The sequence below is a fragment of the Vanessa tameamea genome, chromosome 12, assembly GCF_037043105.1.
Source record: "Vanessa tameamea isolate UH-Manoa-2023 chromosome 12, ilVanTame1 primary haplotype, whole genome shotgun sequence".
Taxonomy (NCBI): Eukaryota; Metazoa; Arthropoda; class Insecta; order Lepidoptera; family Nymphalidae; genus Vanessa; species Vanessa tameamea.
In genome coordinates this window covers 10,604,481-10,629,425 of record NC_087320.1, presented here as the reverse complement: position 1 = coordinate 10,629,425, position 24,945 = coordinate 10,604,481, and the positions used below count along the sequence as shown (strand labels likewise).

The 24,945-nt window shown below is 37.0% G+C and overlaps 1 protein-coding gene across 11 annotated transcripts; it reads left to right on the top strand.

The window, feature by feature from the left end:
• LOC113398488 (heterogeneous nuclear ribonucleoprotein R) lies at positions 1-21,801 on the top strand. Of its 11 annotated transcripts, none has more exons than XM_064216451.1 (17): positions 1-240; positions 514-579; positions 2,838-2,949; positions 4,722-4,915; positions 6,763-6,890; positions 9,817-10,058; positions 12,130-12,265; positions 13,037-13,170; positions 13,250-13,339; positions 13,427-13,576; positions 14,076-14,221; positions 15,138-15,232; positions 16,908-17,050; positions 17,759-17,818; positions 19,768-19,912; positions 20,807-20,858; positions 20,925-21,801. In XM_064216451.1, exons 3-17 carry the CDS (start codon positions 2,839-2,841, stop codon positions 21,070-21,072), a joined length of 1,974 nt encoding a protein of 657 aa, XP_064072521.1. In that variant the 5' UTR covers positions 1-240; positions 514-579; position 2,838; the 3' UTR covers positions 21,073-21,801. The 11 variants fall into 11 exon arrangements, with proteins under 11 accessions (XP_064072521.1, XP_064072519.1, XP_064072520.1 ...); XM_064216449.1 differs by lacking the exons at positions 1-240; positions 514-579; positions 12,130-12,265 and adding exons at positions 1,626-1,960; positions 2,378-2,583; positions 12,485-12,620; XM_064216448.1 differs by lacking the exons at positions 1-240; positions 514-579 and adding exons at positions 1,628-1,960; positions 2,378-2,583.
• Positions 21,802-24,945: the final 3,144 nt, after the last annotated feature.

Here is a 24,945-nt window from a genome sequence, read left to right as displayed (position 1 = left end):
ACAACGTCGAGGTCGACCCACAAATCTACAGACACAATAAATTCGACAACGTACGGTGCGAAACGGCGCGGGTCAACGAACTGTTGACGTATTTAAAATACGCACTAAGTGCCTTATCGCTAATGTAGTACGCCGCGCGGCCAGCGCGGTCTTGCGAAGCTATGTATATTTGCAAAATGGATATTTATAGACGTCCGTGACGGATGATTCGAGCTATTTCTAAGGTCCTTACGAGAATCGGTGAGTAAGAATTCCTCGTTCTAGTGAACTATAAGCTTATAAGCACAGTAAATTTTATTATTACAAATATAATAATTTTACTTTTATTATTACTGTCATTTTTATAAAATGTTTGTAGAAAAGTTTTTATTTGATCTAGATTATTTTTAATCTTTATTTATGACAAAGATAGGTCTTTTAAGTAAATTAAAAATAATAATTGTCAATCTGTCAAATTTCGAAGATAGTGATGTGCCGTTTTGCAAATTCTTAAGATTTTAATATTTATTTTAGTGCCAAGCTGAAGTATGAACAATGGGCCATACTATTCATCAGATATGAATAAAACAGACGTGTGAGGTGAGCGAAACCTTTCTCAAGAAGACTTAGCCCGCCGGAAACTCGGGGAGAGTTCGTTTTACAGCTTGTATTTTAACGCTATTGATATCAAGAAAATGTGAGAAAGGAAGTGTGTCTGTCGTGCCGCTACACCATACATACTACACACGACTTCTTTGTGAAGCGAGTCTGTCTTAAGTACTGAGCGATTCTCGACGCGACATAGGCCTCGTGTAAGATTCATATTCGCGGTGAAAGGGCCGCTTTGGAACTCTGTCCGCACAAAGCGAGGCACCCGCAGTAGCCGCTCTATCTAAGTATCTACCCACATATGCATTATGCGGCGGATACAGATCCAAGTTTCTTACACATACACGCAAAGTACGAAGGCCAGTTTTGTGTATGTGTCGCGAATACATACGGCTTCAATAATCAGCAGGTGAAGCGAACTAAAGCAAGGGGGTTATTGCGATTAACTCTTTTATCCCTTCGTTTCCATATCAAAGAGTAATGAACCTTGTTCCACTATTGGACGTTGTCGATTAGTAACCGTGTGATTTTTTGAGTCGTTTGTTATGCGTTTTGTACAATAGAATATCTAAAAAGAACAATAAAAAAATAGATAATATTGAATATAAGGCTATTAGTTCTTTTTTTATTTGAAGTTAGTATTTTATTAGTCGTGAATTTCTAATTAGGTATTTATTTATTTATTTCTGCATTTATGAGAATCTTACTGGATAAAACCGGTGATACTGATACTTGTTTTAATTAAAGTTTGTTTAATGTCACATCAAAAAACTTTAATTATGTTTTTTAGTAAGTGGCGATGTAGTTGTTGTAAGTTATCAACTTTTAATGTTTTACTTAAAGTTTCTCAGAGAAACTATATGTAACAAAGGCAAAACTCTTACAGTGAATCGATTACGACTTACAAGTAACGAAGGTCAGAGGGTTTGCAAGTGTGAGTGTATATGCAAGTATGCAAGCGAGCTCGGTGCGGCGTCGTCGCTGCTGCACGCCTGCACCGCCGGTTGCAACACCCTCCCCCCTTCGCTCTCGGCTTCTCACTCGCCGCCGTCTTGCCGCTAGCCTGTCTCACCTCGCGGCCGGCAGCCTTGCGCGACGCGCCGCGCTCTTTCACATTCAAAATTATTCGCAATCATTGCAAAAACTCTCTGTGCAATAAAAATATCCCATTACTCGCTGCGGTCGCATTAATTCTGAAAACAGAGAGAGATCTTTACAACTTTTTGAACACATTACTTGTCTTTCAAAGTTTGAATGCACTCCTCGTTGCATGTCCCGCGCGCGTCGTTATGAGAACCCCGTACTGGCGGTCACGTTGACGTCGCGCGGTGCCGCCATATCTGTCTCGGCCACCAACTAGCAAAATTAATAGGTAATTATATTTGTGTACAGTGTTCCAGGTTAATTATATTGCAAAGTGATTGTGTGTTATAGTGTTTTCTATCTTCTGGCATCGTATGTGCTTATTCTAATTGGAATCTTCTTGGAAATTCAGGCGCGCGCCGGCCGGTTCTTATCGAGTGCAATGCAGTTGCACTCTCAACTTATTGCAGTTTCGCATTTGCCAAAGTTTTATGCGCGGAAAGTTACTTGTGTTTGTATTTTGATACCGAAGGATTGTAAAAGTGTTTTTACAGTGATTATTCGTTAAAAAGTGTTGTGTTTAACAATTTAAAAGTTCTCTTCGAATATACTCTGTGTTATTTCGGTCATTGACCGCCGGATTTCGCATCCTTTATGTTAAGTGTAGTTGTTAACTTCTATGTTATAATTTAAATTTTTATTTTAGGCTCAAAAATTTGTTTCACATCACTAGAAGAATGCGATGACCCGCGCATTCGCTTTTTGAAATTACGCCTTACCCGGATGGAATGAGGAGTGCACTATCCTATTGTTTCACAGTTTCTTATGTTTGAACATCATTTGTTTTTTTGTTTTTCGGACAATTAGAGAGTTGTCATTTTCTTCCAAAATTACAAAAAATTGTAAAATAAGGTAAATATTGTTCTCCCATAATTATTTAGTTGTTTGTAAGTCATCAAATTAAGATAATAATTTGGTGATGTATGTGTAGCATTGTTTCGTATTCCTTGGCCTCTCGATATGACATCATTTGCATTCTGTAGTAAGCTCTCTGAGAGCTCAACCTAGAACAAGCTGGTTATTATAAAGTTAATTTGAAAGTTTTGAAGTCGGTGCGTAGCTGTGCAAGAGTGTAGTGCGTGTTCAAAAAGTTAATAATTGTGCAGAATGGCGGAGGGTAATGGAGAAATATCCCTAGAAGAGGTCCCCGGGAAGGACTCTGATGTTGGCCGGACACCAGATTACCACAAACTTATAGAATATGGCTTGGACACAAAGGTGAGCACTATTATAGTAAAACATGACTATATTATATAATTAAGCTTTTAGAGTAAATAACTTTAGTAATAGTTTTAAGTCCAGATCAAATTTTACTAATTTCATAATGCAACGAGTTACACTGAAACAAAAAATTAAATTTACAATAACTATATCCGAGGAGGCCATAAAGTATTTAATATTTCAAATAATTTATAGAACAGTTTATTAAGATACATAATTATTTTCTTTTTCATATGATTCATGTACATATTCCTATTAAAAGTTTTTCTCCGCTGTTCATCAACTTGAAAACATCCCAAAGCCATATATAATAACATTTAAATTATTTATAATAGTATATATTAATAGCTACTATTGATCTACTTTTAAATAATAAAATTTGTCTTTTAAACTGTTACAATTTAATAATTTGCAAACTTTAACTGAATGAAATTGCCGCCTTCAGTACAAATTTTTACTTTCAACTTTATTAGTCTTTGATAATAGAATTTCATATAAGTATTTACAATATTGCCAACATTATAAATTAGTTTATTTCAATCAAATAATTTGAATTCTTATAAGATTCATATAAGAAAGATATTATTATATATTTTGTTAAATTAAAATATAAGAATATGTTGACAGAATTGTCTTTTATGGGTTTTTAATTATAAAAAAAATTGGTTGTATGAATGACATGTGGTGGCAAATTTTTGGAATTCTTTTATCAAATGTGACGCATAGCTAGAAGTATTTATGGGATTATATTTTAGACTTAATGCATTGCCACACCTGAAATTATCTACAATGTTTTGACTTGTATCATAAATATTATTACAATATGACCTACCTGACTTCTCTTGGATAATCTTGAAATGGATTTACTCTTTCTCTAGCTATATTGACCCTTGATATGAAATTATCTCTCTTATTAAGGATTTTAAATTGGACATTGTTGCCATGACACTTAAATAGATTAACATATCTGTATACAAAAATTATAATAACATGCAAAGCAAAGACATTAGGTTTTAATGACTTAAAAAGTTATATATACAACTTAAAAAAGATACATTATGTTTTTCTGGAATCATAATTACAAATTTGATATATGCAGTTATTCCATTGACATCCTTACGGCCTTAATAATAAGACTTATATTTGTTAGACAAGAGTCAAAAGATCCTACATTTAGCCCTGTAATTACTATAATTAAAATGATGAAACACCATCACTCCTGGCCTATAACTGAAGCTTGTTTGGTTAACTGGTATTAAATCTTGCAAGTGGTTCACCTTCACTCACGACTGCTTCCTGTAATGTTAAAAAATTTTAGCCTGTCGCCTTTGACTATATTTATGTTGTCTTTACATATTCGCCATCTCACTCTTACTTCGCGTCTCTCTGCATTTGATAAGTTTTAATAAAAAAAAGTCGGAAGTAAGTGATGTTTTCGAAAATGGAACTTCATAATCATAACACTTAGACTCTAGTTTATACCAAATATTGAGGCTGTAACATAACTTTGCGCGGTAGTTCCGTGGTCAGATAAAGCTCTAAACACACTATCTATGAGGCTTTGATGACTAATTATGAACTTTATTGAGGACGCTCTCAATCGTTATTATCTGAAGACACGTTCTTACACTCACGTCTCATTTCTTATCGGCGTCGATTTCGCACTTATCGAGTTTAGAAGGTTCGAACTAGTGACTTGCGAAATCTTTAAACTTTTTGGCCGTTGAACCTTTGATGTTGAGTAAAGCGAAGATTATTGTTTTTTTCAGGTAGCAAGCAAGCTCGACGATATTTATAAGACTGGAAAGCTAGCGCACGCAGAGTTGGACGAGCGTGCGTTAGATGCCTTAAAAGAATTTCCATCCGACGGTGCTTTAAGTGTTCTTGGACAATTTTTAGATTCAAATCTCGAACATGTATCTAATAAAAGTGCTTATTTATGTGGAGTCATGAAAACCTATAGGTGAGTACAATTTTTTTTTTTTTCGCAATTGTCAACCCTGCTTAATATTGGATGATGGCCAAATTGTCCGATTAGTATCTGGGTCATCTTGAAAAATTGATTTGACACTTATCGGCCGTGTTGCGGACTGCAGCAGTTTGAATTGAAATGATGATTTTTATGAACGAGTGCTGCCATCTAGTTGAATTGCAGATTACTTGCCGCATTGCATCTCGTGATCGTACTGCGGCATCGTTGATGATTCTTTGACAAGTTGATAATTTCAAAAATCTGCAATATGACGAAAAGTTTGTGACTTCATAATATGTAACATTTAGGACAGGCATTTACGTGTATACATACATTACATACAACACAGCATAATTAATAAAACGTATTTGTATTAGGATTTTTTGTCGTAATTAAATGCAATATGAAAAATGAATATTGAATTGTAATACTTTGTGACGATTCATACAGTGCAAGATTAGATTACATGTGGTCGTTATCCTCTTTGCGGCGTGTGACGCATATTTGCAAGCTCCTATAAGTTTTAACGCAACCTTGTACAAAGAGCCACAAGGAATGACAAAGCAAACAAAAAATTCCATTGAAGTATTACTCACTAACGTTATAAATTCGATATTGAATTATTTTCCCCGAGGTACTGTTATATTTTTGATATAATATGTAATCTACTTTATATTTCATTTTTTGTTTCAAATTTCGAACGTATTCGATTTTGTTTTTCAAATGAGTTTTCTTAGTCTTATTAGAATTCGATAATGGTGTCAGACTGTGTTGTACATGATATCAGAACTAATATGACAAAATAATATTGCTCTTTTACCGTGTTGGGTTATAATCACCCATCGCACACGAAATATCAATAATGTATGGAAATGACAAATATATTCGACTTATCACGTGATGAACAATTGACGTGTTGAATTGAATAATTTAGATGAAAGCGAAGTTCGAAATCACTTATTGTCGACAACACTTTGTCTAGCCCCCTGTTTGGTAGGGTGACTGAGCCTGTGTAATGACACGCACTAGAGATAATATCTTAGATCCCATGAGTGACGGCGCATTGATATCCTTTGTCGTTTATATTTTTTAACGTGACCGTGTTTATGGCGTGTCCACTTACCATCAGATGGTCCCTTTCCTCATCTATCTTCCTGATATACATATATAATAAAAATAACACAAGTTAGTCTATCTGATTAATTTTAGATCGCTTTCAACGTTAACATCAGTTTCCAGTACATATATATATATATTTATTTAACGAAAAGTGTTATTGTGATGTATGCGATGGTATATTGCGTATGCATTCTTTATAGACAGACATAAGTACTAAGACAGTGTTTCCCAATTAGTGAACGCGTGTCCTAAGGGTTAGCGAGTATACCATAAGGGCGAAGTGTCGAGCCTCGAGCGCTTTATATACAATTTCGCTTTAATATTTTCAAACTTTAATTTCTATTTCCTTTCAAAGTTTGCATCACATCATCTTTAAGACTAGTTATGTTTTTTAATATTTAAACAATATAATTGAATAATTTTTGTTTACACAAATTTTATCCAGACAAGACACGACAAGTACGCAAGAGATATATATGTATATATTTTTTACGTTATATAGGTACAAAAACTAAAATTGTATACTTTCAATTAATATAGAATTTAATGAAAATTGCTTATAAATATGTATAATAGAAGACGCGTTTAAAAGATTTTTTGCGGTAGGGGTGGGGGGCGGCGGTTCTCACTTAACGTTTAATTTGACTCTAATAAGATTATCTATCTATGTATAATCGTATCTACATACATATATAATTGTGTAACTATCGTTATTCCAGACAGAAAAGCAGAGCGGGAGTGCAGGGCGCGCCCGCGCTGTCTTCCACTGTCCAGGTCAAAGGACCCGACGAAGAGAAGATCAAACAGATCTTGGAGAGGACCGGTTACACGTTAGACGTGACGACAGGTAGGATACATACTCATCATATGCTCGTGTATATATATGTATATATATTCTGTACGTATCTAGTTACATATACACATACATACAGAATATTTATCGTTTACAAGTTCAGTTAACTCAACTCCTAAGCGGTCTGACCGATTTCGATGATTTGTGTGTGTGTGTGTATTTGAGTTGGGTCCCTGGATAGTTTTTATCGGACCCGGTGAATGGCATTGCAGTCGAAGAGTAAATAAAATTTTTGTTTCACCCCGACTAAGTCAGTACGGGCAGCTCATATAAATGTATATTGTTTGAACGGCTGGCTCTTAAGATGTGTAGTATTAAACAAACGTTTAAAAGGAAAAGTATCAATGCTTACTACTATAAACCTTTATGCTAAAATTAATCTCTTTATCGTTTACGCACACATAAACGTGTTACAAACGTACACTCAATTTATCTTTGATTACCGATTATTGAAATGTACTTTTAAACCTCAAATTGATAAAATGTTACGAATATTATCTATGCAATTATTACTTAACGCCGCACGCTATGCAAGCTATCTTCGAGTTGTCCAATTAATTATTTTCATAATCATAGAATTATCGATATCGCGATATTACCGCTCTGTTTATTTTGGTAAGTGAATTCGAAACACGCAGAGTAAAGCTTGAATAGCTTGAGAAATAGTTTTGTTTAGTAAAGTCACTTTTTTGAGTTGAGGTAACTTATTTACTTGAAACTTAAAAGAGGTACTATGCATCTAAGAAATTATAGATAGCTTTTATATATATAGATAGCTATAGATACCTTTTGAGCCAAACGTGACCATTCACGTTTGGCTCAAAAGGTATCGGGGAATTTGGACCTCATATGAAAACAGTATGTGTAGACTTAAACGAGATGTTGATTGTATTATTTAAAATCACTAGTCGTGCGTTAACGTTAAGCAATGAGTGAGTTCGTTAAAAACAATCTTAATAGTCACAGTAAAACATACGATCTCTATAGAACGATGCTTAGCATGTGTATAGTTTCGTAGTGTGTTTGAAGACACGGCATTTTTCAACTGATCACTCCTAAAGCGTTCATAGATAACGTCGATAAATTCAAATTACATATTTGTCAAAACGGAAACACCTCTGTGGCCCACTATTCGTATATTGCACCGACAAAGTCATACTTAATGTTGTTGTTTCGGTTTAAACAGTGACTGAGCCAGTGTAACTACAGGCTCAAGGGACGTATCTTAGTTTTGAAATGATGAATTATTAATATAGTAGTCTGCCTAACTTTATAATAAAAAGATGGACTCTAACCAGCTGTCATTATTACACAGTGGTATTAATATCACAGAACTGACAATATAAATTACTATGTATGTTTGATAGATGTGCGCGCATCACGCGGAACCACTTTTATTTTTAATGAACTCTCTGATACTCGGCTTGAGTAATAGCTTATATCATTGTTGAATTAAAATAAGTGACTCAGGGTACGTTACAGAAGTGAAACTTTTTGCGATGGAAAAGTTTCACTCGCACGTTACATTTAGAATGTTGCATTCAAAATCAATCTTGAAATTTTATGGGCATCACGTCCTAAGCAGTTTTGACTTCAAAAATTGGTGTCTGCAATGTATAAGAAAAATTTACTCTTAAATTATATTTTGCTAAATTGTATAATGTCAACATAACTTAACACGATGTTGATTAAGTACTGTAGGTAACTTACTGCAGATTGCAAATATAGAAATTCGTTAGGTAGTAATTCGACTATCTTACTGGAAACGCTTGGTGCTTTTCTGGTTGAAATAATATTTTGATATCTTCACACGGACGATGTGACAATTATAGTATATATTTGAATCCGATACAAACGTAACATAATATCGGCTTGATTTCTAAACCAGTTCAGATGCATGCACCGGATTGCATCAACTAGATCGCGTGCCTGCGATTTCTTTGACCACCTTTACGATTACTGGAATATATAACATTTTTAAAAGTTGAACCTTAAATCGTTGTAAAGTATAGTATTTATCATGAAAAATATATATTATACCGAAAGGTACGACTAAACTCAACAGTGCAAAAAAAAAATTGGTCGATTAAAATGGATTCGTCCTGAATATATCATATTAGATTTGTAAATTTCTAACAATATTCTAATAAGAATTAAGTTTAATATAATATTAAAACTGACACCCAATTTTTATATTTTAAAATACAGCTTTTTCAACGCGATGAGTGCAAAATTTGAAGTCGTATATTTGAATGCAACGTTTTCTATATGTAACATTTAGGAGAAACCTTTCTGTCGTCAACAATTACTTTGTCAATTGTATGCGTTTAGTTTTTGTTTTCATATAAATATTTAAAAATAGTTTTGATATTTGTTTGGGAAAAATAGTCTTATCGAGTGAAAAGGAAACGGCTCATGAATCACGCGGTGTTTGCGTATTTTGTTTGTTTTAGCGAATTAATTAGACGGGAGAACTGATTTCATTAATAATATAAGCGCAACGCATCAACAATAATTAACCATTGCGTGACAAGCGTTGAAAAATGTTGCATTCTGACTTTAATACTCAATTTAATTGATTGCCACTGGGATTATAAATATTTTAAATTGAAACATTATTTACAAGTTTAGTGCAAAAAACCTGAGAGTATCAAATAAAAGATCGTTAGCCTTACTTAGAGACGTTTAGCGGTGTTTAGTTAAATACCGATTTATCTCTATCTGTTACATATGAAGGCAGCATTATATATCTGATCACCTCATTAACACCATTTATAGATACTGCCATTTATGATCAATACATCTTTGGGTTGCTTCAATTTATATTAAAATATGAGGTGATTAGCCGTAAGCATCGGCGCTCCTCGTATCCCAAGAGCCGCCGTAGCACGAACCGAGAGACAGCAAAGCGTCCCCGCAGGTCAGCGCAAATACGGCGGGCCGCCGCCGGGCTGGGAGGGCGGCACGCCCGGCGCCGGCTGCGAGGTGTTCTGCGGGAAGATCCCCAAGGACATGTACGAGGACGAGCTCATCCCGCTGTTCGAGCGCTGCGGCACCATCTGGGACCTGCGCCTCATGATGGACCCCATGACGGGCACCAACCGCGGGTACGCCTTCGTCACCTTCACGACGCGGGACGCCACGCAGCGCGCCGTGCACGAGGTGGGTACCGGCGCCGCCGTCCCGGGACCGCTGAACTTATTCTTTTGCGAAGCAGTACTAGGCGACCGACGACGTGTCTGGTTATTCGTTGATTTTACGTTTCATTTTTAAAATTTAAGAGAGAAAAAATAAGTTCAGAGTATTGGGTATCTATTTATATATGGGTGTTGTAATTTTTGTTTCTAGAAAGTGGTAATAATTATTTTTAGATGGTAAAGATGAATGATTTTATATTATTTTTAGTGAACAGATCCGTCCTACAAGTCGTACAATGATTACCACTTTCGAAACCGCTTAGCGCTTCAACGTAAGGTTTAAGCGCTAAGAGGGAATAAGGTTGGTGGCAACAACGCGCTGTTTAAAATGTACTAGGCTTTAAATATCAATTTTCTGTTCATTTTTGCCTGCATTTGCGTTCATTTTGTTCCGCTTTCGATGTCAATTTTGCATCTTGATAAGTACACTGTTTTATCTAGCCTTGAATACATATTGTATCGATCGATAAATTATAAATAAATTTAATCTAACAATAATAATATTAGACATTTCGTTGCAATCTGTAGATAGTCCTGAAACGTTGCGAGTCGGGAGACTCCGGACGTAGTTAGTACTAGACTTTATATGACGTAGTAATTATTTATGAATGTAAACATTTGTTGCCACAAACCTTCGTAACAATATGGATGTTAAAGCACATCTGTACCGATACGCATATCTTGCACAGTGTTATCGCAGAACATAAAACATGAAATAACTTAATTGGTAACACTAAATTGTGTCTAAACTGAATGATATATCCTACATCTGTTTAATTGGTGAAGAATCAAAGTGAAACTAAATTCTAATTTGACATCTACTTTCCAGGTGACTCGCCGAATGTTTAAGTATAATCCTTGAAAAATAACTGAATCACAGCACGTTAGCTGACCGCAATTTGGCGACTTCGTACATTTGTATATTTTAAATATGTTTCGATGAAATCATCAATAATATATTTTGGTCCCAATATTGAGTCAATTGCACGAAATACAAAACTTGCTATAATATTTTACTTGATATCTCCTTAACTCGGTTAAAAACATTATAAGTCCATTGAAATCGGACCTTAAAGCCTTTATTCAGTCTTAATTTAAATTTTTTGAAAAAATCACTTCAAAATAGTCATAATTTTCAGTATCGAGAATTTGCTATTTTTTATTAATAATTGTAATTAGTTTTTGAATGATGATTTCATCCCCACAACCGAAGTCTTCAAATTGTGGCGTCACTTGCAAAACTACTGTAGTGTAATCACTCGTCGGTACTTTTGCAAGACGCTATCCTTTGCCTGATGAATATACGTATTCACAGTCACACTTGGGATATATAGATATTAAGCTTTTATCATTTAAAGAGCATGTCATTAATATTCCCTTGGCGGTGGTCCTATACATTGCTCTCTTAACGAATATCTTGCATTCGAGAATTGCATTACTATTGTGATGTTCCACTTCTCAAATATGTAACTTAAAACTTTGTGTTGAAGTTGTTCTCTTACGATCTATATGGCCACCTCTTCATATAAATGTAATCACTGAATTTGTTTAAATGTGCAAACATAACACCTGTAATCTGATCTAGCCTCGCTTTTCCTGAGATATCATCCCGTTCTTTACTGTGCACCTCGTTCAATTTTAAGTTGCTTTCATTTTTTTTTTTGTTACCACCACACTTTGTACTCGCTTTTTTTATTTTCACTTCATCAAACGGTCCACTTACAGGGTTAACTTTCAATTGGCTTCAAAAAGTTCTCCGGCTGAGAATTTAATATATCTCAGGCTCTCCTCTTTGCTCCGTAAAACACTTTTGGCTTATCATCCAAAGTACAGTTAACTCATCACAATTGGCTCTAACCGACATCATCGCTCACGCCTGTCGCGTCCGCGGTCGCAGACCTGTGCTAAATTCATCAAGCGCCGGAACCGGCGCCGGCTCGACCGATATCGGAACCGACCGCGATCGCAGTTCGGCCAGAACGAATCCGAAACGAAACCCATTTTTCAAAATTTTTCCCTTATTATTTTTCCCACAGCTCGATAATCACGAAATAAAACCGGGGAAGACTCTGAGAATTAAGATTAGCGTTCCGAATCTGCGACTTTTCGTCGGCAACATTCCCAAGTCTAAAGGCAAAGAGGAGATACTGGAAGAGTTTGGTAAATTAACAGGTAAAGTTTCAATCGAATGACTTAAAGAGTTGATAGTTGTTGGGTTGAGTGCGTGGGGCTTGGTGTGGACCGCTGAGGGTGCCCCGCTTGCGTCCCGCTTGTCCCGCGCGTCCCGCGCCGCCCGCCGCCCGTCCCGCGTCCCTCTCCAGTCATGGGCCGGGCGGCCGCGGCCGCTCCGGCCCGGGCCATTGGCTATTCTCCCTCGAATTGTTCTTGCAGCTGAATGATTATGAAATTCGAAAGGGGAAAAAGATTGGCGTAACGGTTTCCTTTAACAATCATCGTTTATTCGTGGGAAATATCCCTAAGAATCGAGATCGGGACGATTTGTTTGAGGAGCTTACTAGGCACGCACGTAAGTCCTTGTCGAATTCATAATAAATGCTATTCAGTTGGCGAGGGCCCGCGAGCCGGCGCCAGGCGCGAGGCGGGCCCGGGCGGCCTCGCGCCTCGCCTCGCCTCGCGCCTCGCGCCTCGCGTCTCGCGCCTCGCGCCGCCTCGCGGCCTCTCGCGAAGTAGATTGCAAACGAAGTGTTAACCTGACGATTGGCCTCCGCCTCGAGAATGCTCACTGGTAATGACTGGAGAATCTTGCTGTTGTTCTCTAGACTTCTTCAGTACCGTATATGTTCTCCTGGAATATCGTTTGATTTGCTTCATATTTTGTAGCGTTGAAATTGAATTTAAGCGAGGGTTGGAGGGAGCTTTATATTATAATTTTCACGCTCGTTGGCCCCTTCGTGGCGTTTTATTTGAGTTGTATGATTGCAGCCGGACTCGTAGAAGTAATTATATATAGTTCGCCCGATGATAAGAAGAAAAATAGAGGATTTTGTTTTTTGGAATACGAGTCTCACAAAGCCGCGTCATTAGCTAAGCGTAGACTTGGAACTGGTAGAATAAAGGTGAGCTGTTTACTTTAGTACGATACATGCCTTCCGTGAAATATTATTTGCATATCAGTGTTTTTTTTTTTTCTAATAGTCTAATGATCCTTCGCAGGTATGGGGCTGTGATATTATAGTGGATTGGGCTGATCCTCAAGAAGAGCCCGACGAGCAAACTATGAGTAAAGTAAGTAAATCGTCGTTCGCTTGACGATTCATAAATAGAATAGGAAATATTAACAACAAATTGTATAAAAAATATATATTTGAACAGGTTAAGGTGTTATACGTCCGAAACCTGACCCAAGAAATAACGGAAGAGGCGCTGAAAGAAGAATTTGAACGTTACGGGACCGTTGAACGAGTCAAGAAGATTAAGGATTATGCTTTCGTCCATTTTGAAGACCGAGATTGTGCTGTTAAGGTAATTAAAAATGTGTAATTTTTCTATTTTTTATTTTAGTTTTGAACATTATTTTTATTCTAAAACAACCCTCCTATTTCTATCCATTACATCTTTGAACTATTGATTTGATCAAAAACTTAGTTGCAGTTAGTAGTTTTCAAAAAAAGTTTCTCTATCATTTAGTTTAGCCATCAATCGCTTGTAACAATCAATTTCGACATTTGCATCCGTCATAGTAACGCCTTACAAGGGTTAAATTATGTTTTTACTGAAATTGGTAGTTTCCTGTTCGATCTGATCGTAATTCTATGGAAAGTTCAACAATAACTCCACATTTTAACGATTTTTGTTGTCAAAAACCAATTACAAAATACTTGTCACCGACGAGTGTCGACATGATGAAAGTTGCTAATTTTCCTTTTGTGGAGACGCAGCCTGGATCATAAATGATGTCATCAATAAAAGTAACCTAAGGAGATACAAATAACTATAAATTGGTAATACTCATTCATATCAGGCGATGGAAGAATTATATGGAAAAGATATGGGCGGCGCTCGTTTGGAGGTGTCGCTGGCGAAACCCCCTTCAGACAAGAAGAAGAAAGAGGAAATATTGCGTGCGCGTGAACGTCGGATGACCCAAATGATCTACGGCCGTGGCGGGTGAGTTCGACTTATATTTCAATTTTACACCTTACATCTAGATACTGGATTTTTCCTTGATGTGTGTTAAATTCTTAAATTGTATGGTACGTCTAATAGATGTATTTGGTAGAATTAAAGGTGATCATTTATTGTCAGAATATTGGCCTGTGTCCTTCCTTGTAGAGCTAAATACAGGTCCAGCATAAAAGCAGCAGGGTGTACACGTATACTCAAATTTAACTGGACTGGAAGCCCAAGAAAATATTTTAGTATATTTTTTTATAAATTATTTTATGTAAAGGTTTAATATTTTCTTTATTTTATGAAAACCGTGACTGCTCTACAAGATCTCTAATTTATTTTATTTTAGAATTGTATTTTAGGTATATAGAAACATTTATTTAGATCGTCTCGGAGTTTTAATTTTAAGACACTTTTAGACATTTGTAGGTAGTGAAAGATCTGAATTCAATTAATCATTTAAAACATGGGAATCTAATGTTTCGTGGGGAATGTTTTTAGAAATAATAGGATTACTCGTTCTTTACTCACCATTAGTTTGCTCTCATAAAATATTTGCCTCTTTATTTAGTATGCGTCGTCGTCGGCCTGACCGACCGAGTTATTGAAAATTTAGAGAACAAAGTAAATACAACTATGATATTAAGAAAAGTTTTCAAATTAGAGCCAATTCTAACTTTAATATTTGATTGAGAAGATATTTTTTAAGTTTTGCTTATACGTTGTTCGTTTCTCTCGTTTCTTTCAAATCTAACGGTAAAGTCGTGCTAGAATATAACGAGACACTCGCAAGACAAACGAGCCCCTAACGAACAATGCGCCGGTCGAGTACGTAACGAGAGCACCGCCCACGCGAGGCCGGCGCCGCGCCAGCGTAGCTAGCGGTGGGTAACGTATCGTTGTGTAATGTCAGATTTGATTGGTGCAGCTGCTCGCCGGTGCACGGCGCGCTGCGCGGCCGCACGCCGCAGCCGCAGCCGCGCCCGCCGCAAGCGCGCGGCGACTACGGTCAGTACGGCGCCCGCGCCCCGACACACCGCACACCACACACCACACACCACACACCACACACCACACACAAGCGTCTATGTTCGCTTTGATAGATCGACTTTTCGATGACTTCGGTTGAACGAAATGATTACATACGTTTCATTAGAATTGTTTTCGATGGTCGTGGTTGATCGGCACGCGAGGGACTGACCGACGAGTTTTCTGCTTGGAGCGATATTCGCACGCGTCATCTCATTTTCGTATGTTAAATTCACAAAAGTATGAGATTTGTTCTTCGAACAGATGTTTTTTTGCGATAGTCCCAGCTGCTGTCACGTCATATGTTCTTATAAAAGATTACCACCTGCCGTATTCACACCTGCGTTTTTGTGACTATACTTGTGTACATGTCTCCGACCCCTCTGACGACATCTATTGATGTGAAGCTGAATCGTTGGCCTTGATCAAACCATAACATGTTATAAGGGAATGCTCTTAGAAATATCTCTTTCTGTGAACAAATCTATCTTCATTTTTTTAAATATAATTTAAAGCATAAAAAGGACATCTTACTAAAACTTAATGATCTCTAGGTTTTTGATATCGTAGTAATTGTTTCGGTCAATATTTGTTGTTTTTGCTAAAAATAAAAGAGACTAAACCACTTAATTGTAAAACTAAAGTCCAAAAATCATTTTAAAGGCAAAATAATACTTAAATCATCAGAAAAAGTCAATCTAGCTAGCGAGCTCGAAATTCGGACAAGGGCGAGAAGAGTGAAGAAATATTTGTAAAAAAATACATTTTGTAGCAATTAAAATACTGTTAATATTTTTTCACTGTTACTCGATTTGAAAGGATCTGATTTCACACATACATGAAGTGTACACGGTGTGGTTTCCACGCGCACACGCAAACTTTGCTACTGATCCCCTACTAACAAATAAGGTTGCGATGACACACTGTAGTTTCCGTTGCTATCGATTTAAGTCACGGAGAGTATGTTAAATAACTTTCAGTGTGTTATCGCGAACCGACTCACATGTTTCATAACGCTATTTTATAGGCTAGAATTAATGAGAGCTAGGTTTAAGTAGGTTCTGCATGGTTTCGGACTAAAGACGTAGAAGAAACGAAACACTGTTCTAAAGTGAAGTCTACGTGTATACGAGAGGGCTAAACTTTGTTTATGTAATAACAACCTTAACAGACTCCCGAGTGCATGCTTCAACATGATGTAATCACTGTCATTGGTACCGCGGCGTTTCGACAGCAATCTTTGAGATTTCAACTTGATCATCTGTTTTACATCGCTTTCAGTATAGGTTTTGGTGGTGGGACAAAGAAATGCAAATCAGCAACCAAACATTTTCCAAATTCAAAATTGTTTGTTTTCATAAGAATCCATGTTTGAGAAATATTTGCCATAGATGAAAATTAGACACTTGAAGATGCATGTTTTTTCCGTGTGTCGATAATAATTTTGACTACGTCGAGTGCGTAGCGGTTTGTGAGTGAGCTAAGGAAGCAGGTGGAGTTCCCGTGTGCACAGCCTCCTAGCAGAGATATTCGTATGTAAATGTTTGCCCGGTGACGAGTATTGCAGAGGCTCGGATACCGCCAGCCTACGGTAGCTTGTAAGTTAGCGTTAGTTTAGCTTAGCCTCTAAAAGGCCTGTGTTGTGTGTTTATAGATTATGATTACGACTATTACGGGTACGGGGATTACCGAGGTGGCTACAATGAGCCATTTTACCGGTACGATGAGTTCTATTTTGATTACGCGGGGCCACCGCAACCGTCCGCCGTCCGCCAGCCTCCCAACAGAGCGCAACCGGTGGGTCCCACACACACTAACTAATGTTATCATATTATTTTACTAGTCACTAGACGCTGTACTCATCATTGTTACCTTTCGGTTTTTGATTTGCCAAATTTTTCATCTACTCTTCATTTTTTGTTTTATTTTTGGTTGATTCCCATCCTAGAATGGAGTCAGTGACTCGGTAAAGACGGTAGTGTGTAGGCCTGACGGTGGTGATCGATAGCGGCGGCGGGGCGCGGCGCGGGCCCGCACCGGCGCGCCGGCACCGCGTGTGTGCAGTGTGCAGTGCGCAGCTACTGCTGGCCAGTGCACACTGCACACACGCACACGGAGCCCGGTGCGGGGCGCGCGGGCCGAGGGGGCCGGGCGGGGCGGGGTGGCTGTCGGCGATCGCACCATCAGGTCTGCATGGCTGCGGCCACTCCGACTAACGCGCCCGACTCACCTCTCCCTGTTGTTTTCAGTTGCCATTACACGTTTGCCTCGCTTAGCATCATCCCGCGCTTACCATTCCTCATGTAGTGCTTCGCTTCGCTCGCTTTGTCACTAACCCGATAACACGCTTGGAGCTTGGCCACCCCCGCATATCTCTTAGATCAGGAATGTCGTTTTCGTAAATCGGACAGCCCGTGTAACGTTTTTTAAATTTCTCGTTGTTGTAACGAGGTAGAGAATATGTTAAGAAGACTTACTGACCCGCTTGGTAAATGCCTCACTCAGGACGACGAGCTCGCTCTCGGGCCCAACTCGCTTTACTACGATCTAACTGGAGGCATTCAGGTACCCGTCTGCGTTATATAGACAATTATGAGTACTTTACATCGGTTGTTTGTCTGCGTTTAGCTGTCAACCTTAGTCTGTTGTAATTTTCACTCGTAAAGTATGTGAGTAATTACTCGTAGCGTAGAAGTAGGTACCTGATTGTTTCTTAGTACATAATTATCGATAAAAATATCCATGAATACTTTTAGCATATTTTGTATCTCGTGTAATATCTACATATTTATATAGTTAAAGCAGTTATTTATTTGCTGCATGATGTCTTAGATTTAGACGAGAATATTCACACATTATTTTTTTTGAAGATTAGTAACAAATACAATTGCTTGTGTGATTGTTCTCAGATGACGCATATTACGATATCAAATGTAAACTATTTTTATGTATATGGAAGACGTTTGATTACACTGTCAAAGCTTTTATATATATATATTAAATATAGATGTATTTATGATTTATTTTTTTTACCAAATACTTTCTCAATGTCATGATTATGTGTTGAATTCTATGTTCATCGATTGGTTTTCAAAACCTTTCTGAGAATTCTGGATTTTAAATATTCATTGATAAAACATCGATGGACAGTGCGCTTCTTTATTTAATATTAATTTGACAAAAAATATTCATTTAATCTATAAAAATATATTTAAAGTTATAGATTATTTTTCGTTGTTTTTTTATTATCTATAAATCATCAATAGTCACCAGTGTCTTGGTAGAATTAGATGTCTTATAGATGAGTATTGTTAGTGATTGTAGAACAAAAATGGTGGCTGTTGATGAAAATGTTTATTAATGTTACCAAACTTGTAATCATATACCCTCACTTCAGACTGGTACTTCTCAAGTGTTATCGTTTCAACCTGCCTAATTTCACGATTAATTCTCAGTTTTTTTTTCATTAGAACGAGATGCAAACGTGCATGATTAGAGATGGCAAATTGATGCTATAATTATGTTTTATTAAAAAAATATGTGACATTGACAAAAAAACTTGATACGTGTATTGGTTAGAGAGCTCGCAACAATTAAATTACATTTATATCAAATTATGATTTGGCCAAGTTTCATATTAATGGTATAGATTTGTTTTAGTCAATTAAGATCCGCTGAATTACAGCGTTCTAGAGAATAAACTACATTTAAATTTAATAAGTAGCTTATGTCTGCATTCAATGCTCAAAAAATAATAATAATCAAAAATCAAAATATATTTTATTCAAGGAGGCTTTTACGAGCACTTTTGAATCGTCATTTAACAAAGTATATTAAGTGCTATCACCGGTTCGAAATGTAGATTCTATCGAGAAGAACCGGCCACTGATGCCCAAACATATCCTTCAACGAAAAATCCACGAAGCAGATATCCAGGGCTCTGCAAGAACGAAGATTGTCTACGAATTTTTGGCAACAGCATTATTAAAAAAGAACAATAATGCTAATGTTCGAATATCACAGTTCTCATATATTTAATCTGTCCTCTATTTAGAGATTATATCATATTTTTTTTTACATTTTTGAAGCGTTGTAATTCAAAAACCCAGGGGCTGAAACCATCCTGAAAACCATTTTTCTATTATTTTTAGGGTCTTGAACACCAACTCTCAGAGGTAGGCACGATAAATCATTTAGTAATAATACTGCGCTGTCATAGTAAAATGAAAATGTCGCTTTAAATAATATGCCGAAAGAGCTAATTATAAAGAAATTTTGCTCCTTAACCATACAACTAGTAAAATTTCGATCATATAAAAAATATATGATTAGTTAATAATTGCTTTTGTATTCGATACGAAGGCTGTCGTAATCGAAAGCATGCATGATCATATAATTTGCCAACTTGTTCCTCTGCAATTCAACAATCGGTTAATAGTGTCGAACTTGAGAGGTACCAAACGAAAGGCGAGGGTGATGGTATTACGAGATGGGTAACAGTGAATTGGGTGCAGGGGGCTGGGTCATGTGGGACGGGCGCCCGCTGGGCGCGGCGCGGGGCCGCGGCTGGGGCCCGTGGTGGTGCGCGGCGCGCCGCTCGTGGCCGCCGCACGCCCAGCGCCATGCGTGGCAACCCGCGCGCCAAGCCAAGTTTACCAGGTTCGTATAAGCTTTTGTCTTATCTAAGATGATATTATACGAGTTTTGATATATAATTATTGATTTTTTTGTATTTACAAAGCTACCATTAGAATTGTTAACCAAAATATTGTCCTTCCTTTTTATTACCGCTTATTCCCTTAACATTTTATATGGAATATATCTTTGAACTATTCCACATAGATAGACTAACGAAAAGCTATTAGTTATAAGGGCTTTAAAAATGAAATTATACCCAACCTTAAATTCAAAACAAGGGTAAGAGTTTTCTTTTGATCCAATCTTTAATTAGCTTAAGTTAAAAATTTCTGCTCAAACTAAATTAAAAAAAAACCCTATTTCTTATGATTACTGTATTGTTTCACATTTGAATAGATTTAATACAGTAATGATATAATAGACAAAATTCAAAATTTTGCTAAAAAAAATTTGGACTCTCTCGGATGGCCACTGTAATCAGCTCACTACCTGATACAACTTATTTCGTTTCAGCATGTTTAATGGTTTGCGTGTAATCTGGATTCTTAAATATTTATCGGTAACTATCCCACCCTTTCCTTTCCTTTATCCTGTTCCTGCATAGGTCTTCCACAAACTTTAGACCACCCTATTTGCGAGTCCAAATTTTTTTTAAATTGTAAAGTTTGTGGAAGATTATATCGTTTAATTTGTGTATTTTACTAGAAAATTTTAATGGTATCATGTATTCTTTCATCTCTGTGTAGTGAATAATATCAAATTATTAGATCATTTTGTTACTGACCAATTTACATAAGTAGTACATCACTTTTCAAAAGTTTAATCGATTAAAATCAGCTGAACCGATTCGATGGTTTGTACTGATTTGCACAAATGCGGTGAGATGGTGACGTGAGGCCGTGGGTCCGGTTGCAGGTAAACGTAAACACGACGGGGGTCAGCAGAACGCTGGGGGGGAGAGCAAGCGGCGGCTGGGCGCGGCGGCGGCGGCGGCGCGCGGGTGGGCGGGCGCGGGCAGCTAGCCGCCGCCGCGCCGTCGCGCCGCCGCCGGGCGCCGCGCGCGCGAGCCCCTGTCCCGGAGACACTACAAGCTGCGCAGGGGAGCACCTCGCCCGCGCACCGCGCCTCGCACGCTCCGCAGCGGTTCACGGTTACGTTTACGCCCGGTCCGCCCGCCCTAGCGGGGGGATCGTTCCACTTTTTTCTATATATGTGTTTTTTTTATTTGATTTTCACGTTTTCGATTTTGTATCGCGACGATTCCGTAAAAATCTTAAAGTAGGACGTTATGAAATGTTTCGAATGTAAGTTTCCCGTTATGCTTATGTTTTCACTGTCGTATTAGCCGTATATATTTAATATATACTTTATTTTTGTGAGGGCGCGCGGCCGCGGTTGCCTGTTTGCGGTCGCGCGTCGGGTCGCCGACCCGTCGACTGTCTGTTTTTTTTAATACATGTTATTCGATATATTTTATTCCTGCGAACGCATTTTGCGATGTGATGTGTATTTTAGCAGTAATTATTATATTATAAGGAGTTTGACTGTTGTTTTTTGACAAACTTACAACTTAGGTTACACGAGAAAGAATTTATGGAATGAATTGAACTCGACGACTCTATCAATTACGGCTAAAATAAAAAACACCTGTAATCGATAACATTTCCCAACTGTGTTCCTGCTTTAGTTTTTTGCTTTATTTTTATTACATATTTCCCTTTAAAATACATTAGTGTGAAGAAGTAGTAATGTAAAGTTCAGGATTTCTGCAATGTTTATTATTATCGCTGTACTAAACTTTTTTGTATTTCGACCACATAGCATGTCCATACTGTTAGAACTCTGACTTGTATCAATCTTGTATCAGTTAATATGTGGAATAAATTTGCAAAACTGTGTTTGCCTTATTACGTGCTTGTTTTCTTTTGCTTACGCATTACCAACACCCATGTACATATGTACTACTCTAGCTACTCGAAGAAAAGTATCAATAGCGTTAAAAAAGCCACGCGAGTTGGTTAATTATTTAGCCAATATTACATACAAACTAAAGTACACCTTTAAAGGGCCGTTTTTACAATATTCGCGCTTCTGCATCTGCTCTAATGGAATCGTCGCCCACGGTGCTTCGGTCATTGCGCAAATCGTGAATATATATACTTATCGAGCAGTTGCAAGAGCCAATAAATTAAGGAACCTTTCAAGTTGTGTGTACGGGGCACATAAAAACTGAAAGAGTTGAACCTCGCCACGTTGAAAATATGGCAGTTCCAAAAAAACATTTTACGCCCTATGCCTAATAGAAAACAATTTTGTGTAACTGCCTAAACAGTTAGGTATATTGTAATTTTTTTTTGTGAAACTTATAACGATCAGATTAATGAATTAAGTTTCAATCTATACTAATATTATAAATGCGAAAGTAACTGTCTGTTAGATCATCACACTTAAATCGCTGAACCGATTTAAAATAAATATGGTATGGAGATAGTTTGAGCGCCGGGTTTAGTTAGTTTTTTTTTAATTCACCCCTCTCACCCTCAAATGGGGGTGAAAGGTTATGTGCTATAAGTAGTGTTTTATAAATAAAGAGCTGGTAGAGACGCAGTTTAAGCTAGTACATAATAAAAATAACTCGAATTACATACATGTGTTAGTTTATAAAATAAGAAGTTTTTTTTGTTTATTACCTCGAAACCTCTTCTCAATTATGAACCGATTTGGAAAGTTAATTCTTTGTTTAGGAGTTGGTTAAAGAAATTTGAAATCCGTTTGTTTTTTAGTTATTTAGAGTATAGGCAGCCGCATGAGCCTGCCATAGACACTGGCGCTGTAAGAAATATTCCTTACATCGCTAATGCACCACCTACCTTGGGAGCTAAGATGATATGTCCCTCATGTCACTGTGTTGTACGCTGTCTCACTCGCCTATCAAATCGCAATACAACATTAAGTATTGATGTTTTGCGGTAGAATATCTGATGAGAGGGTGGTACCTAGACGGGCTGGTGCAAAGCCATACCACAAAGTAACTTGTCTTATATTTTTGTTGAAATTTGATATTGTAAGCTGTTACATAATACAAATAAAAATGTAAAAAAATCTCAGATAATGCTGCTCACTGCAAATGTCATCAATAGTTGCCCAGTGTTAAACAGGGTAACTATCGGTGCGAAAGTTATATCTTAAATCGTGACCCCTTTTGACGATTGTCGTATCAAAAACAAGATTTGCTGCTGATTTCTACCTTTAATTAAAACATACTATTTACTATACGATTACCTAATTTACTTTCATTTTTTTATAGTCTTATACAGAACAATAAATAATAAATAATACAGTATTATTAAAAAACGCAGTAAGCTGTAATATTACCTACCCTATTTTATTTTCTTAACCAAATATTAATAACAAAAGTAAGTTTTCCATGTCCCGTTTACTTATTGGGATATTACCGAATTCCGGCACTCTAATTTCTCGCAAAGCTTAAAATGAATATTTGAAATACGTAACTTTTGAAAATAAATACAAATAGATTAATAACAAGAAATTAAATCGTCAGCGACAATGAGAGGTGGAGCTAGAGGACCAGTTACTATAGGCGCCAGGTTTCAATGGACGCTAAAATACTAGGAAAAAGACGTCAAAAACAACCAAAAAAATTAAATGGTACACTCAGGCACATAGTTTAAATAATATGATATATATATATAATTGAGACGTGAGTAATCACGCACGTCAGAGATCAATGTTCTAATATAAATAGTATGGTGGGCGACCAAGGAGTGCTGAAAGACAACTACGCTTTACCCTGATAAATCGTTAGATCTGGTGCTGCCCATAGTGGTATTATTCACTATGGCATTTGTTGTTCAGGCTGTTACTTCCATTGGGTTTAGGGCGTTCCTTCAGTCGCAGCATCCGCATGGCATTCCATGCGGATGCTGCGAACAAACTAATGTTTCATTTTGAACATTCGCCTGCAGTCAATTCAGTTGATTTGTCAATGTCGAACGAAATGGTCATATTGAGCTCGCCTACATTGATTCGATTATAATATTAAAAAGATAAATCATATGAAACAATATTGATTTGCTTTTTTCAAAATCGGTGACGTTATCGTGGTTGCATACTGTAATAAGTGCCATACTCCTTATGGGCTTAAACGACGGTTACAATTTTACAAGTTCTTCTCACTCACTTACGTAATGCTTGAATCAGAACTGTTACAATACAGGTCAATGCACCCGGTGCAGGACCGCCCTTAGTGTGCATATTGAATGGTGGCGCGCCAAGCACCCGAAATCCGCCGAGCACGTAACAAATTCTCTAAAATGTTTAAACCTGTTCGGTTTCCAAGCGAATATATTATGTTGTTTTATAACTGCAATTTGTCCTTGTAATCTGGTGGTGATCAAAATTCTTGTATCGTCAGTAAATATTGTTGTTATTTTTTATTTGTGATGACAATTTCAAAAAATTTTTCAATAAAATGATATTGTAATTATACAACGAATAAATCACGTATACTTACAATATTGCTTGTAAATAAAAGAATTTTTATATTTATTATAATGTATGAGGCGAGATAAAATTTTACTATTTTTGTTACCTACAGAGTAATTTTAGTTATTGATTTTACAATTCAATTTTTAAATCAAAATTCCAATTAAATGTTCGCTAGGTCAAATATTACATGGGGTGAAAATTCCCGGACCTAACACATATATGGCGCTAGTTTTATTTCATCCACCTCTTTTGCAGTTAGTACTAATCCTAAAAACACAACTGTTAAAATTTCATGATATTCTATTCATTAGTTTGTGAGTTATTGTACTAAGAGTGACGCTACTTTTGTTATTTTGAAAAAAAAAGGGATAAAACAATTTCGTGTTTTAATTTTACACTCCTTCTTGACGACAAAATATAGCGTTCAGGCGAAGCAATGGCTTGGAAAGTGTTATGGGGACTCTGCTCTATCAGAAACAACAATAAACCGTTGGTTTGCTGACTTCAAACGTAGTCGAAGAGAAACCGATGATGCAGAACGCAGT

Bases quoted from the DNA above. Each gene is read 5' to 3' on its own strand.
- LOC113398488 (XM_064216451.1), top strand. From the start codon at position 2,839: ATGGCGGAGGGTAATGGAGAAATATCCCTAGAAGAGGTCCCCGGGAAG. The intron at 6,891-9,816 runs GTAGGATACATA...GCGTCCCCGCAG, and splicing joins CACGTTAGACGTGACGACAG to GTCAGCGCAAATACGGCGGG. The intron at 10,059-12,129 runs GTGGGTACCGGC...TTTTTCCCACAG, and splicing joins CGCAGCGCGCCGTGCACGAG to CTCGATAATCACGAAATAAA.